General features: G+C 52.5%; 4 protein-coding genes and 1 non-coding gene across 5 annotated transcripts; 2 read left to right on the top strand and 3 right to left on the bottom strand.

The window, feature by feature from the left end:
• Positions 1–226: 226 nt before the first annotated feature.
• Positions 227–297, bottom strand: METBIDRAFT_t161. Its single transcript has one exon. It is a non-coding gene; the product is annotated as a tRNA-Met (tRNA).
• A 3,161-nt stretch (positions 298–3,458) lies between these two features.
• Positions 3,459–5,270, top strand: METBIDRAFT_42960 (uncharacterized protein; the record flags this gene model as incomplete). The annotated part of the gene is made up of 3 exons (XM_018857601.1): positions 3,459–3,868; positions 4,046–4,915; positions 5,012–5,270. Coding segments are annotated over 3 exons (1,539 nt in total), but the record flags the coding sequence as incomplete, so codon positions are not given.
• Positions 5,271–6,134: 864 nt separating this feature from the next.
• On the bottom strand, positions 6,135–7,514 carry HPD1 (Hpd1p). The gene has a single exon (XM_018856054.1). It carries the CDS (start codon positions 7,359–7,361, stop codon positions 6,249–6,251), a length of 1,113 nt encoding a protein of 370 aa, XP_018710993.1. The 5' UTR covers positions 7,362–7,514; the 3' UTR covers positions 6,135–6,248.
• Positions 7,515–9,758: 2,244 nt separating this feature from the next.
• METBIDRAFT_32476 (urea carboxylase-associated family protein) lies at positions 9,759–11,012 on the top strand. The gene has a single exon (XM_018856053.1). It carries the CDS (start codon positions 9,821–9,823, stop codon positions 10,703–10,705), a length of 885 nt encoding a protein of 294 aa, XP_018710992.1. The 5' UTR covers positions 9,759–9,820; the 3' UTR covers positions 10,706–11,012.
• Positions 11,013–12,004: 992 nt separating this feature from the next.
• METBIDRAFT_43565 (putative lipoate--protein ligase) lies at positions 12,005–13,447 on the bottom strand (the record flags this gene model as incomplete). The annotated part of the gene is made up of 2 exons (XM_018857675.1): positions 12,005–13,153; positions 13,241–13,447. The coding sequence occupies 2 exons, from the start codon at positions 13,445–13,447 to the stop codon at positions 12,005–12,007; spliced, it is 1,356 nt and encodes a 451-aa protein (XP_018710991.1).
• Between the last annotated feature and the right edge of the window lie 1,425 nt (positions 13,448–14,872).

Raw genomic sequence — 14,872 nt, 5'->3', positions numbered from 1 at the left:
TATCGTATTCATAGATACTTCCATAAAGATTGTCTACTATGTTTCACGGCAAACACTTTAAAATCTCTTTCCATGCCGATATCCGTCCTTCGAGTTTATTAGACTTACCGAAAGCGTGGCATTTAGTTATTATACTGACTAAGATAATTTATTGGACAATATACTTTCAACGTAGCATTTGATCTGAACCAGCATCATGTTCTCATATTTTTTCATATATTTATTTTTGAATTACTCAGAATTGAACTGAGATACATCTATTATGAGTGGAATGATTTACCATTGAGCTATAATTCATTCTTTGCAGCATGGGCCAACATAAACTAGTGACAGCCAAGGCGAGTAAAAACTACAGATCATAAGAAGAGATAGTGCAAGCGTTGTATTTTATTCTGTTGCTTTGTGCTTCGCCGGTGAGCTGCAATCTAATTCCTTCTACAGCAGTGGGAATGAAGACCTGCTTCTCGTATGGTCGACAGACATGTCGTGAGTTTGCTGAGTCCGTTTGGAAATTCAGTGGGTGCCTGTCCTGTCCATGGCAATACAGAGTCTTTTAGCTCAGATATTGATAGTCAGAGTATGGGATTCAGCTTCGGGCACCAAACTCAGAAAGTAAGGCTGGTTCACGGATTTTGATCAAGCTAAATATTCTCATCGCTCTGGCTGCAATTTTTTAAGCTCAAAATAGATGTGAAATGTTGCTAAAGGGATGTGACAGAACACATATATTCTTTCATCGACTTGTATCAGTATTTCAACCGTTCAATTTGCAAGCCTTCAAGATCAAGACAAATTTTAGTGGCTTCCAATTGAAGAAAAAGTTTCAAATCATTCTTTCCCTGGAAACTTTGAGATTTATCAAGAATAGGAATCAACACGTTGTTTCTTGTCTCGTGGCGGTGGTGCTCCTTGGGGCCACCCAAATGTCTGGAAGGACAGTTTGCTGGAGATCAGGAATCTAAAGTGGGCGCCCAAATTCCTCTGCATTCATGGCTATTGTTGGCTTGTAAGATTGATCGGCAGATTAACGGTTGCAAGAAGTGTTTTAAAGATTTAAAGAGTCGACATTCTGATGCCTGAGGGTAAAGCTCCACGTAAGTATTTACTTATAACAACATTTTTCGCACCCAGTCGCACAGCGTTGCAAGGGGAGTATATGGGGCCTTCTTACGCAAAATAAACAGGTCTTAAATTCGCTCGGCGAATGGTGCGGCTTACACGGACGTAAGTATGGGTTTATACTGGTAGAACGATATCCTTTTTTTTTTGGAAGTTGTCACTAGAAAGGTGCCAGTCGTGTCTAAATGGGCACTAGTCAGATGGTGCATTATCACTACTTGCGAATGATCTGGATTCATCAGAAACTTTTGTGGCTAGAAAGCTAAGTAGAAGATCCGAGCAGCTCAAGCCTGTTTGAGCTCTAGCAGAATAGCGAAGTCCAAAGTGTCAATTCCTAGTCAGCAGAGTTTATGGTTAAGACTACGACGGTATCTGATCATCTTCGATCCCCCAACTTTCGTTCTTGATTAATGAAAACGTCCTTAACAAATGTTTCGCAGTAGTTAGTCTTCAGAAAACCTAAGAATTTCACCTCTTACAACTAAATACTAATGCCCCGACCGCCCCTTAATCATTACGATGGCCTTAGGAACCAACAAAATAGAATCTTCGTCCTATTTTTTTGAAAAGGCTTTACCTAATGGCCCTGGGTAACGTGATGTCATGGGATTGGCCAGTCCGGGGCGGGCAGCCTGCAGAGGCCGAAGCTAAGCGCGTGCACGTGACTGAAGAAGTGATGGAGCCAGCGCTAATAGAGCCGGCCATAGCATAACCGGTGATGATTGAGGCAGCACACAGCCAATTCTGGGGATTCGGTATGTCTCGCTCTTTTGAGGACAGACTAGAATTGGCGAGATTGCGTTTTCTTAATCTGGTACAGCTATCACGCGGAATTGGCGAGATTGTGTTTTCTTGATCTGGTACAGCTATCACGCTTCTTTAGCTACCAGCCAGGTGTACCCGCCAGGGTTCGTACAAAAGGCGATACGCCTTTGAAGAAAGGCTGCACGTGACACGAAATCAGGGAGGTAACGCTTTAGTAAAGCCGATAGATATTTTTTGCGATATTTCAGGCCGCAGTGATCTGGCGTTACCCCAGTTTCGCAGCCGCAGCGGAATATTAATTGGGCGCGCCATTAAACCAGGGCCCGGGAGATAACTGGGTGTGCGAGTAGACCGCAGACGGAATGTTCTATTAAGATAGAGAAGGCCACAAAGCAAGTTTTAGACATTTTCGGCTGAGGGAACGCCGGGATTGAAGAGGGAAGCGGCAAGTCAAGTATCAAATCAGCAAGCTCAATCAAGCTGGAGGACAAAACAGGCAAGAACTAGCAAAGAAAAGACAAATAACAAGGAAAAGATAAGAAAGCAAAAACAGAGAAACACAGGAAAGACCAAGAGTCAATGAAGCAAAGAGAAGAAGAGGTGACATTTAGGCAAACGTGGCATTAAGGTGAAGGTGGCATTATGGCAAACGTGGCATCAAAACAAAGCTGACATTGAGGCAAACGTGGCATGAAGGCAATGGAGAGATTAAGGCAAAGATGATATTGGGACAAATCTGACATTATGGCAAGCTGAGATTAAACCAAGGATGAAATTAGGACAAAGCTGTTGTTAAGACAAATCTGACATTGGGACAAAGCTGATATTGAGACTAAGGTCAGATGAAGGAAAAGCTGAGATGAAGGAAAAGCTGATATTAAGACAAAGATGGAATTAAGACAACGCTGAAATTAAGACAAAGGCCAGATGAAGGAAAAGGTGACATTAGGACAAAGCGACATCAAGACAAAGCTGACAATAAGACAAAACTGACATCGAGGCAAAACTGGCATTGAGGCAAAGCTGAAGACAAGCTGAAATCAAGACAAAGCACAAATTATAACAAAGCCTCGGCTGACATCAAGACGGCTGACACCAAGACGGCTGACACCAAGACGAAGCTAAGACAACGGACGCCAAAACACAACTCTGACCACATACTACAGGCCCCAAATGCCGCCGTCAGACATGGTTGAATGCCGCCGCTGCAGGCAAGAAAAGGCGCGGGCTCAAATCCACCGCGCCAAGTCTTCGGGCCAAACTCTGCGGCGCCCAGCCTAGCGCACCAGCTTCACCCGCACTATCGCACCAAGTCTACGGCGCCATATCTATCGCGCCAAGTCTTTCGCACCAAGTCTACGGCCCCATATCTACGGCCCCATATCTACGGCCCCATATCTACGGCCCCATATCTACGGCCCCAAATCTATCGCACCAAATCTATCGCGCCAAATCTATCGCGCCAAATCTACCGCGCCAAATCCACGGCCCCATCCACCGCAACCTCACGCTCTTTTCAGGACCGCCGCCAAAACACCACACACCCCCCAGAAATCCCCCCCTCCGCCCGGAAAATGGATCTCCCGCGGTCGCCGCTCTTCCCCGACGCGGCGTTGGCCTTGTCGCCCGGCGGCGCCGACGACTGCCCGGCGCTCTTGCCGCAGTTGCCGCGCCTGCCCTTGATTCTGACCTCCACGCTCCAGGTGTACGTGGTGCCCGCCGAAAAACACCTCTTTGTGCAAGGCTTCAAGCCCGCCGAGTACGAGACGCGCCCGCCCACGTTGCTCCGCGGCTCGCTCGTGCTCCGCGTGTCCAAGCCCAACAAGATCCGCGCCGTCAGCCTCACCTTCAAAGGCACGCAGAAAACCGACTGGCCCGAGGGAATCCCGCCCCGGCGCCACGTGTACGCCGAAACAAGGGACCTCGCCAACCACCTGTGGCCGTTCTACCACAGCGACGCGCACACGGCGGACTTTGGCGCCGCGTTCGTGGTGCCCGCGGGCAAGGCCGGCGCGTGCGACGACGTGTCGCCCTTGAGCCTCGACGCCCACGCGCCGGCCGGCGGCGGCAGCGCCAAGCCCGGGCCGCAGCTCTTGGCCGTGCCCGAGAGCTCGCTGTTCGCGGCGTCCATCATGAAAATCGCGTCGTCCACGACCCACAGCCTCTCGCCCGTCAGCTCGTTTGTCGACCTTGCGACCGCCCGGTCCGCGCCGCAGAACGCGTCGGAGGCGCGCCCGGGCTACTTCCCGCCGGGCGACTATGTGTACAACTTCGAGCACCCGCTCCCGGCGCTGTCGCCAGAGACCGTGCAGACGTCCTTCGGCTCGGTCAGCTACCACCTCGAGGCCAGCGTCACGCGGCACACCACGTTCAAGTCGCACCTCTCGGGGCGGCTCCCGATCACCGTGGTGCGCGTGCCGTCCGACCACAGCGTGGAGGAAAACGAGCCCATCGTCATCGAGCGCGACTGGGAGGACCAGATGCGCTACGAGATCGTGGTGGCCAGCAAGTCCGTGGTGTTGGACTCGTACTTGCCCATGTCGCTCAAGTTCGTGCCGCTCTTCGGCAAGGTGGCCTTGCACCGCATCCGCGTGTACATCACCGAGGACTGCAGCTACTCGTGCAGCAACAACTCCGTGCAGCGCACCGAGCCCTCGCGCAAGTACCTCTTGCTCGAGCACAAGGCCGGCAAGAACCAGTCGCTTCTCCTGGGCCCCGGCACGCTGCCCGCGGCCTTTGGCCCGCACGACGAGGTCTTGCCGCGCGAGTTGGAGTTCCAGATGTTCGTGCCCTCGGCCGTCAACAGGAGGCTGGGCGACACGCTCCATCCGGACACGGCCGTGGACGGCATCCTGTGCCACCACTGGATCAAGATCTCCTTGCGCATCTCCAAGCACGACCCGCTGCGCCCGGAGAAGCGCAAGCACTACGAGATCCTGATCGACTCGCCCATCCACCTCTACTCGCCCTTGGCCGCGCACAACAACACGCTTCTCCCCGTATACCACCGCGAGCCGGATGCGCTTCCCACGTACTCCCAGCTCCCGCCGGCCTCGCCCAACGTGACCGTGGTCGACGCGTCCGGCCTCCCGTCGCGCCTGCCCATCCAGTTCCACCACATTGCCAGCTCGGCCGACCACGCCAGCCCCATGCTCCGCGACGCCGACATGCACCTCGACTCCAACTTGTACAGGCCGGCCAACGCCGAGGTCTTGAGCACCATCGGCTCGCCGCAGGCCACGGCCCTCAGTCCCGCCGTGTCCCCGGTGCCGAGCCCGGGGCGCGGCCTGCCGGAGCCCTCCATGGACCCGCCGCACTTCAGCATCATGGGCGTGGCCGACGACACCTTGCCCCCGGCCTACGAGGAACGCTCGCCGTCCGTGAGTCTCTCGCCATTGCGGCTCGACTCCGCCCAGGCGTTGCGCCACGAGTCCTCCTCGGGCTCCATGGGCATCAAGGACAAGCTCAACATGCTGTTTGACACGCGGGGAAGCAAGCCTGCCTCGGAGCGCGCGTCCTTGAACAGCACCGGCTCGTCGGAGAAAAGCAGGAAAGACGCGCCGGATGCGCCGGGCCCGAGCGGCCCGCCCCGCAAGCTCCACGGCACTTCCGACCCCTTCACCACCGCCTCCGCCACCGCCACCGACGCCACCTCGATTAAAAGCAGCGGGTCTACTTTTAACTCGAGCACATCCAAGCCAGAAGCCAGCGATACGCGCGTTCCCGTGATCCAGGCACATGCCCCAGCCAGCCAGCCTGAACAAGACGTGCCCACAAGCGTTGACATCAGCACGGACATCACCGACTTGGGAGCGCCGCCTTCGCAACATGGGCAGGACGCCTTCTCTCGCAAGTCATCAATATGCCTGACGAACTATAGGCTCAACGCTCCTGACGACTATGATCTCAATCAGACTCTTCCCCTCCTTTCTCCTTCATCGACTAGGAATGATCTGAGGCTCCTGGTGGACTCGGACAGACAACACGACCCCATGGGCTCCATGACGGATCTCGTCACATCCAATCGATTCGACGAGCTCAGGACCGCGAGCGCTTTGCCCCACTTCCGCAACCGAAGATTGAGTAAACACTATGCTGACGACATGGACGACGACGGCGGGTTGGCTGTTGACCATCTTCCCAAGCCGCGTCAAAAGAGTTTTGGGGTGATTCCTGCCATACGAACGGACAGCTTGGACGCAGGGGAAAATGGGAGCCAGGCCACTTTGAGCCAGATCAGCCACTCCCCGAAGGACGTGATGTACAAAGAGCCGAGGGGAACTCACCAGATGACTTCGAATTAGCATGCCGAGATGCGCCTGGGCTATACAAGAGCCACCGCAGTCAGGTCGATATAGCTATATCTATATAGAGAACTTCTCGGAAGTTTTGCTGTCGACGATCCTGCCGTCCTTCTCCTCGAGCTGGCCGAGCCACTCATACAAAACCCCCAAGTCACGATTGGCCAAGTCTTCACGCTCACATGCCTTGAGGTACCATTTTTTCGAGATGTCGCCCAAGAACAAAGAGCGGCCGGCAGACTCGGCGCAGCCGGTCGCCAAGACCAAGTCTTTCTTTGTCAATTTGGTGATGAAACCGCCCTTGTATCCAACGTCGGCTGGCATGCTGGCCTCCTTCGGGTATACGTCCGGAATGGGACAGTTGTCGACAGAAGCCCACGACTTGCCCGTGGAAACGGCCACGAGCTTTGCGTATTCCTGCAAGTTCAAGTCGAACGCCTTGGCCAACTGGAAAGAATCCGCCACGGCTAAGTTGGTCACGGCTAACAAGTAGTTGTTGGACAATTTGGCTGCGAGTCCCGAGCCATGGTTTGGCCCGCAAGGGAAGATGTTTTTGCCCATCATATTCAACAATTTTCTCAACGCAGGAGACACGTCTTCATGGGCAGTTCTCGAGAGCATGAACGACAAGGTGGCTTTCCTTGCGCCCGCAACCCCTCCCGAAACCGGAGTGTCGATGAAATCGAAGCCTGGGAGCTGCTTTGTAAGATATTCGTGCACCTCGACAGAAGTCTGGATATCGATTGTGGACGAGTCCAAAACGGCGGTCTTTTTGCTACCCGAAAGAGCCGGATTTTGCCTGTGCGCTTGCACAAACTCCTCCGCCACATGCTTCACGTGGCGGCCCTCGGGGACCATTGTGATGAGAAAATCCAACTGCTCTTCGACGCTGGTCACAAAATCAGCCGTGCTGGAAAGCGGCCGCAATAATCTTTTATTGGCTGGGTTTTCTTGGGTGACATTTTTTACAAATGCAGACGTGGCTTCCGGCACCACGTCATGCACATAGAGCCTGTCCAGGGGCTCCAACGCGTTGTAGATGTGTTTTGCCATGTACTGGCCCATCTGGCCCAACCCAATGAATCCGTATTGTGCTAAATTGGGCCCACCGTGGGAAAAGTGTCTGCGGGCCGCACTGGGTACCCATGAATTACAGAGAGTATACGCTCTAAGCATGGCCAGGGCGTGGTGTGTCGTAGCTAAAAAGAGAGGTAATATTTGCGAATCGAAAGACCAGGTTTTTGGCTTTGTGTGGCGTTTTCCGATTGAATTTGCAGACGTCCGAGAATGTTTTGTGGGGATCGCGTCCGCTATTTATACGGACTCCGAGCCCGCGGTTTCCCCCACATTTACCCCGGACTGCGACAGGCATTATCCGGGGATATCACTTCCACGGAACGGCGGAGGGGTGTGTGCAAGGGCCGAGAAATCTGCTGGAATTCCCAAACCTCCCGAACAAAAGTGGAAGTGGCATGCTACCGATGAGGCAATGGGATTGTGGTATTTTGATTAGACATGTTGTATGTCTCTGTTTGTATGCCTGTGATGGGAACACGAGACAATATAGGGCTGTATTGTAATTGAGTTATTCTGGTAGTGATTTTTTTTTTTCTTATTTTTCATTCAGTTTTAGTTCCGTTTGTTCTGAAGGCAGAAGAATTATCCAAGTCCAGGTCTGATATCGGACATGCTACGTTTCTTTATTCGTATGCCATTATTGCTTGATTCTTTTGGTACAAGCTTCTCACGGCAGGGCTCCACTTGAATGCGTCTGGATTTTCCCTGCTTGGTTCCAGTTTCTAACTAAACTTCACAATAGTTATTTTTTGAGTGAAAGATCTATCTCTTTTCTTGTGGTATCGTATTCTTATGCGCTTCGGACTGGACCTGGATATACGACAGTTCATCTGTAGTCTTATCAAAGTAGCAAACTGTTTGATTTCTGATTTATCAGACTAAAGAGGTTGCCTGGTATGTCGTCTTGCTGCTGAACGCTGGCATAAAGTTTCGTGGGTCTTTGGGAATCACTTTCGAGGATCCTCACACTTCAAACAAAGCCAACTGACTCGGCTCGAATTCCAGCTCGGCATTTTTCGGTTTCTGATGTATTTTCACTCAGCACACTTCTGAAACCACTGAAGCACCCTGATTATTCGATTTTTGGATCTCAAGCTTGGCTCTTACCACTGGTTTGCCCAAGAGTGGAACAAGCCCCAGAGACCCAGAGCAAACAGTAAATGAACCAGCATTAGAGTACTCTTGAATGAGTAAAGAGCCTTTCCAATAGCACCGCGGAGACGTGGGATTGTTAATATGCTGCCACTAAACAAAATCGTTAGCCTACAAAAGATCTTCTTTCTTGGAAGAAATCGTTTGGAGCTCCATCTCTCAGACACTTTCGGAATGAGATTTTTTGTAAGACAGACCATGCGTTTCATTCCAGCCAGAAAAGTAATTAATGCGTCCGACCGTAAAGAGTAGTATAAAACGATTGATAAGGGGCCAGTTGCTCAGTCTTCTAAATGGCCTGTTCGTGAGTGCAATCGTGTGAGAGGTCAACTCATTGAAATTAGAGGCAAGTCTTTGATGATATCCCAATCCACGGTCTCAACGACCAAAACATGTCTTCTCACAGTTCATCAGCACTTCAATAACGTGTCTCTTTATTTTTACTTGATGATCCCTATGTGAATATTGTGGATTTGTCCTTCTAATTGTGGGCCATATTCATCATATCTTGTTTTAGCTGTCCTCAGAACTGTATGATATAGTTTCCCATGATACTGCCTGCAACCAAATCGATAAAAAGCAAACAAAATTTGTACAGGGATATGTTTTTTCCAGGACTCCATAACTATTATAGAAAATAGCATTCTACGGTAAGCTCTTATTCTGTATGCTATGATTCTGTGTATATCATAACTTATATCAATAGTTCCGCTGCTTATTCACAGCCGAGCTCAAATCTTGGTGGGGAATATAAGCTGTATTTATTACCATGGCATTATTCTCTCTCTACCTATAGGCTACGTTTTAGATAGCCGAGTCGTATTTATACATCCAAGTATAAAACAGCCTTTGGAAGAATTCCTGAGAGTCACCAAATGCACTCATGCAAAGCAACTACATAATAAAATGTTTATTTTCCAAAAAAATGAAAAATATTGGAGACGTTCCGCCGAAATGCCCCAAGGCTCTTTCGGACCGTGGCTCCTATTTCGGCAAAGCGCTCCGCAGAATCTCCGCAGGCGGAGAATCGGTCCCGCAGCAATAATCCACAGTCTGCAAACTCCTTATTAAAAGAAGAAAAAAAAGAGCACGAAATTCAAAAGCCCCCCACCAGACCACATATATGTATCCCACCCAAATGTCTGTCTGTGACTTCTAGGCCCGCCCGCTTTATGGGCTGCCAGCGATAGGCCCAGTCTATGCGCATTTGTTATCTCAGATGGCTCGCTTACACCTGCGGCCTGCGGCCGCTATCACCTGCCGTTTGTGTCCGCAAATGCGCGCCTGGGACCAGTATTAAATGGGCGCAAGATCTAATTTCCACCTCCAGCACCGTAAAACCACGGCAGGCAGTCTCTCTTTTTCTGGCCCCACGCACCTTTCTGACCCCTGGATATTTCTGAAACATGTCTGAAACGTCTGCTAGCAGCCAGGTCCCGCAGAAAACCAGCTACGGCACGCGGAAACCGGGCCCGGCGTACTTCCCTCAAAAAGGCCTGAAGATCTATGCTGATAAGGCTTTGTACGGTCGAATTGCCAGTGCACCCAAAACAAAAGTGGAGTCCCATTTGTGTGCTCCCAGAAGCGGCATTGCCATCAAGGTGCCGGCAAAATCGCTAGTTCGGCTCACGACACCCGAGGGCCCACAGGTTTGTGATCTCAATATCTGGAACCAGCACAACCACCGGGAACGGTTCTGGGCGGCCCGGACTAGACAATTGCATTCGGCGCACGTGTCCACATGTGACCGGTTATGGTCTATCTTACCTTTTTTGCGTCCGTTGGTCACAATCACGGCAGACACCTTAGGAGGACGGCACACCGAATGGGGCGGGCGCATCAACGATACTTTGGGTACCCGCTGTGATCCCTATGTAGACAAGCTTATTTCGGGAGAAGACAATGACTTCCACTGCCACCTGAACCTAGTGCGTGCAGTAATGCCTTTTGGGTTGACTGAGTATGATGTGCATGATGTGTTGAATGTCTTCCAGGTAACTGGGCTCAATGAGTACGACCAGTATTTCATGGAGGCGTCGCCCGCGAAGAAAACAGACTATTTCGAGATGTTTGCTGAGCAAGATTTGATCATAGCTATCAGTGCGTGTCCGGGCGGAGACCTATCTAACTGGGACTGGGGTGAAAAGGAGGGCGGAGACACCAAGATGCAAGACAACTGCAGGCCCTTGGGTATCGAGGTGTACCGACTCGACGATGAGTCAGTATTGGACGGATGGACGCCTCCCGAATACGCTCCTTACAAGGGCAACCACGGTTTGAAGCTTCCGTGAAGAAGACGGATTTGGTCAGGACAATGTGTAAATAGACGGGAGGCATGAACATAGTTTTTTTGTGTCTATGGAGAAATAAGACAGCAACGTACTTACCGCAGTATGTAGGTTGTATTCGAGGCTCTAGTCAAAGCACTTCGGGTCTGCCTGGACGGTCTTGGCCCAGAGTCATCATGCCGTCGATGTGTATTTCCGAAAGGGCAAGTATTGGCGTTTGTTTTCTTGTATTACTGGCGGTGTATTTACATAGTTTAAGAGTCACGAGTCTTGGGAATCAGAAGAGTCACACAAAGGTCTTGGGAATCAGGAAGGTGCTCAGAATTAGAAGACATCTTGTAATCAGAGGGTCTTGGGAAACAAGAGAGGTCGTTTGTACCAAAAAAAATCTCTCTTTGGAATCAGAAGAAAACTTCGGATTTAGAAGTTCTTGGGAATTAGTAGATCGTCGGAATCAAAAGAGAGGTCCTTGGAACCAGAAGGTCTTCGGAATTAGTAGATCGTCGGAATCAAAAGAGAGGTCTTAGATCGTCGAAATCAAAAGAGAGGTCTTCGAAGCTTCCAAATTAAAAAAGGTCTTCGAACCAGAAGGTCGTGGACAATAGAGCATCATCGGTACCAGAAAGTCCTCGGAACCAGAAATGACTTCGGAACGACAGGCGGTACCGGAAAACCGTGCATTAGAGTCTTTGCTTTGTTCTCTTTGTCGAGAGGCTCCTGTAGTTGCAAGGACTGTGGCTGGCCAATACTCGCACCATCAAATACCTCAACCCTTGCCTAGGCATCTCACCACCACGAAGCGGCTGATACAGGCCCGCGTCTCTTGAAGTATACGCAGAAGGGTTCCAGCTGAGGGAAAGCACCTCTGTGAAACGGCTGGCCGGCCGATATTTTGGATCCGAGAGCATGGGCATCTTTGGCGAGTTGCTGTCAAGTCTTCAGCTACCCCAGAAGATGAGAGGGGCAAGAGGGGCCATTCCAATGGCTCGCCTCTTCTTTCAAGACATGCCTTCAGACGGAGGCCAGGCGGCTTGTGGCGCTCCAGTGACGAGCTACTTGTGGATGACCACCAAGTGGCTCACATTCGGCCCAGGCAAGGCGCCCAAACAGAACTGCAACTAGCGCTCACGGCGTATCCAGGAGCAGCAGCCTCCGCACACCCAAGCCCCTCCAGAAAAAGGCGAGAGGCCCTGGCTCCTCCAGAAAAAGGCCTGGCCCCTTCCCAAAAGAGGCGAGAGGCTCTGGCCCCTCCAGAAAAAAGAAGGGCGTCTCGCCGTGCATGACCACGCGTGGCCGAGCGGCTCAGGTAGTGCCGTCGATTGCATTTCCGAGCCACTCGCTGAGCTCGTCGTCCACCACGAACCCGGCCACGTTGCTGCCCGTGTACTGGATGTGGTCGCCGCGCGCCACCACGTCCTTCAAGAACTGGAAGGCGTGGTGCGCGTCGGGCGGCCCTTCCACGGCGACCGCCGCCACCACGGCCTTCTTCTCGATGTCCAACGTCACGCACACGCCCCGCTCGCGGTGGTGGAAGCGGTGCAGGAACCTGGGCGTGGCGCCGAACCGCCACTGCCACAGGCGGAGCTCGTCGGCCGTAGCAACGACCTCGTGCGGGAGTGCGACGGACTCGTCGATGGTGAACACCGGGCACTCGCGCGCGGAGTACGCGTCCACGAAGCCCTGGAGGCCGAGGAGCTCGGTCTGGTCGAACGCTGCGGGGTCCGTGTCCTCGGCAGCAGGCCGGCCGGCCACGCAGCCGTACTTGTCCTGGAACGCGCGCGTGACACAGCGGATGAAGTCGTCGCGGGCCATGCCCACGTTGGCCACCGGCGAGCGGACCGACGCCACGGCCGACGGCGCGTGCACGTGGCCTAGCGCGGACTCGTCCCTGTGGAGAAGCAGGCGCAACACGCCGAGCCGCAGGCTGAGCAACATGGTGCCGTGGTGGTACGACTTGCCCCGCGAGAGCTTGTACGCGGACCCGGACACCTTCTCACGGGTGGCGGCGGTGACAATGTCGCCGCGGTCATTGACGGCGAGGGCGTGTTCCGGGCCGCCGGCCGCGGTCACGGCCTGCGCCACGAGCCGCGCAAACGAGAAGCGGTCGAAGAGCTCCTTGCGCGTCATGAAAGAGTAGTTGACGTTGCCCACGTCGTGCACCACGGCGCCGCCGCCCGAGCGGCGCCGGACCAACGGGATCCGCAAGTTCGAGAGCGCCGGCATGTTGACCTCGCGCCACGGGTTCTGGTTCTTGCCCACCACCACGCACGCGCCGTTGACGTAGAACATGAGGCGGTTGCCGCAGCTGCCGGGTGCCAACGGCATGCGGCTGTACACGTAGTCCTCGATGGCCAAGTTGACGTAGGGGTCCGAGAGCCGCGACACAAACACCACCGGCTCCCGCGCCGTGCAGAGCTGCTCGAAGCCGCGCGGCCAGGCACTTGGCCGGAGCTCGCCGGGGGCCGGCGCGGCCGTTGTTTCCGGGGTTTGCGGCCTGTTTTCCTGGTCTGGGCCGGCGCCAGGCCCGTCTTCCGGCACCGGCCACGACATGCCCTGCTGCTCGCGGAGCGCCCGCACGTCCGGCGCCTCTTGGTAGTGCTGGAAGTCCGCCAAGCCGAACGCGTCGTCGTCGGCCGGCGTCAAGTTGTCCTGGAAAGGCACGCTGTGGAAACGGCGCTGTAAAAGCCACGTTTGGCTGGGGGGGCGCGTGCACTTGGGCTGTGCGTGGAGAAGCCTCACGAACATGGCTGTGAGACGGGCGAATGGGGTGGAGGATGGGGTGTGGATGGGCAAAATAGGGCTTGTTGGCCGCGGAAGAGACGGTGTGGCGGGGTCCGCGGGTTGTTGTGGATATCTGTGGATGTTCGTATGGCCCTAGATCTGTAGTTCGCGCTGGCCCTGAGAAAATATGTAGATGTTCGCGCTGGCCCTGTAGATGTTCGCGCTGGATCTGTAGATGGTTGAATGGCCCTGATTTTTTAGATGTCGTATGGCCCTGAATTGGTAGATGCTTGCATGGCCGTTAATTTGTAGATTGTTGTATGGCCCTCAATTCTTAGATGGTTGCATGGCCCTCAATTTGTAGATGTTTGTATGGCCGTTAATTTGTAGATGTCGTATGGCCTTAATTTGTCGATGTTCGTATGGCCCTGAATCTGTCGATGTTCGAATGGCTCTGAATTTGTAGATGGTTTATTTGTAGATGTTCGTAGGGCCCTGAATCTGTCAATGTTCGTTGGGCCCTGAATTTGTAAATGTCGTATGGCCCTGAATTTGTAGATGTTCGTAGGGCCCTGAATTGGTAGATGCTTGCATGGCCGTTAATTTGTAGATTGTTGTATGGCCCTCAATTCTTAGATGGTTGCATGGCCCTCAATTTGTAGATGTTTGTATGGCCGTTAATTTGTAGATGTTCGTATGGCCCTGAATCTGTCGATGTTGGTATGGCCGTTGATTTGTAGATGTCGTATGACCCTAAATCTGTAGATGTTTGTATGGCCCTTAACTTGTGGATGTTTGTATTGCCCTTACTTTGTCGATGTCGCATGGCCCTAAATCTGTTAATTTTCGTTGGGCCCTGAATCTGTAGATGTTTGCATGGCCCTGAATCTGTAGATGTTCGAATGGCTCTGAATTTGCAGATGGTTGTATGACCCTTTATTTGTCGACGTCGTAGGGCCCAGAATTTGTAGATGTTCATAGGGCGCAGGATTTGTAGGTGTCATATGGCCCTCAATCTGTAGGTGTCATATGGCCCTCAATCTGTAGGTGTCATATGGCCCTCAATCTGTAGATGGTTCAATGGCCCTAAATCTGTAGATATTTGTATGGCCCTAAATCTGTCGATGCTAGTATGGCTCTGAATCTGTCGATGTCGTATGGCCCTGAATTGGTAGATGCTTGCATGGCCGTTAATTTGTAGATTGTTGTATGGCCCTCAATTCTTAGATGGTTGCATGGCCCTCAATTTGTAGATATTCATATGGCTCTGAATTTGAAGATGTTCGTATGGCCCTTGTGTTGTCGATGTCGTATAGCCCTGAATTTGTGGATCTTCGCGCTGGCCCTGAGGGTATTCCGCTTGGGTACCAATGCAGAACCATCTCTATGTCAGCTAATTCATGCCAAAAAAGAAGAAAGAATAATTCGGAGCCTGCCTGGTGGGTCGTC

This window comes from Metschnikowia bicuspidata (assembly GCF_001664035.1).
Source record: "Metschnikowia bicuspidata var. bicuspidata NRRL YB-4993 chromosome Unknown METBIscaffold_4, whole genome shotgun sequence".
NCBI classification, from domain to species: domain Eukaryota; kingdom Fungi; phylum Ascomycota; class Pichiomycetes; order Serinales; family Metschnikowiaceae; genus Metschnikowia; species Metschnikowia bicuspidata.
Note: the sequence above shows the minus strand (reverse complement) of the source record. Positions and strands in the feature narration are given on the sequence as shown.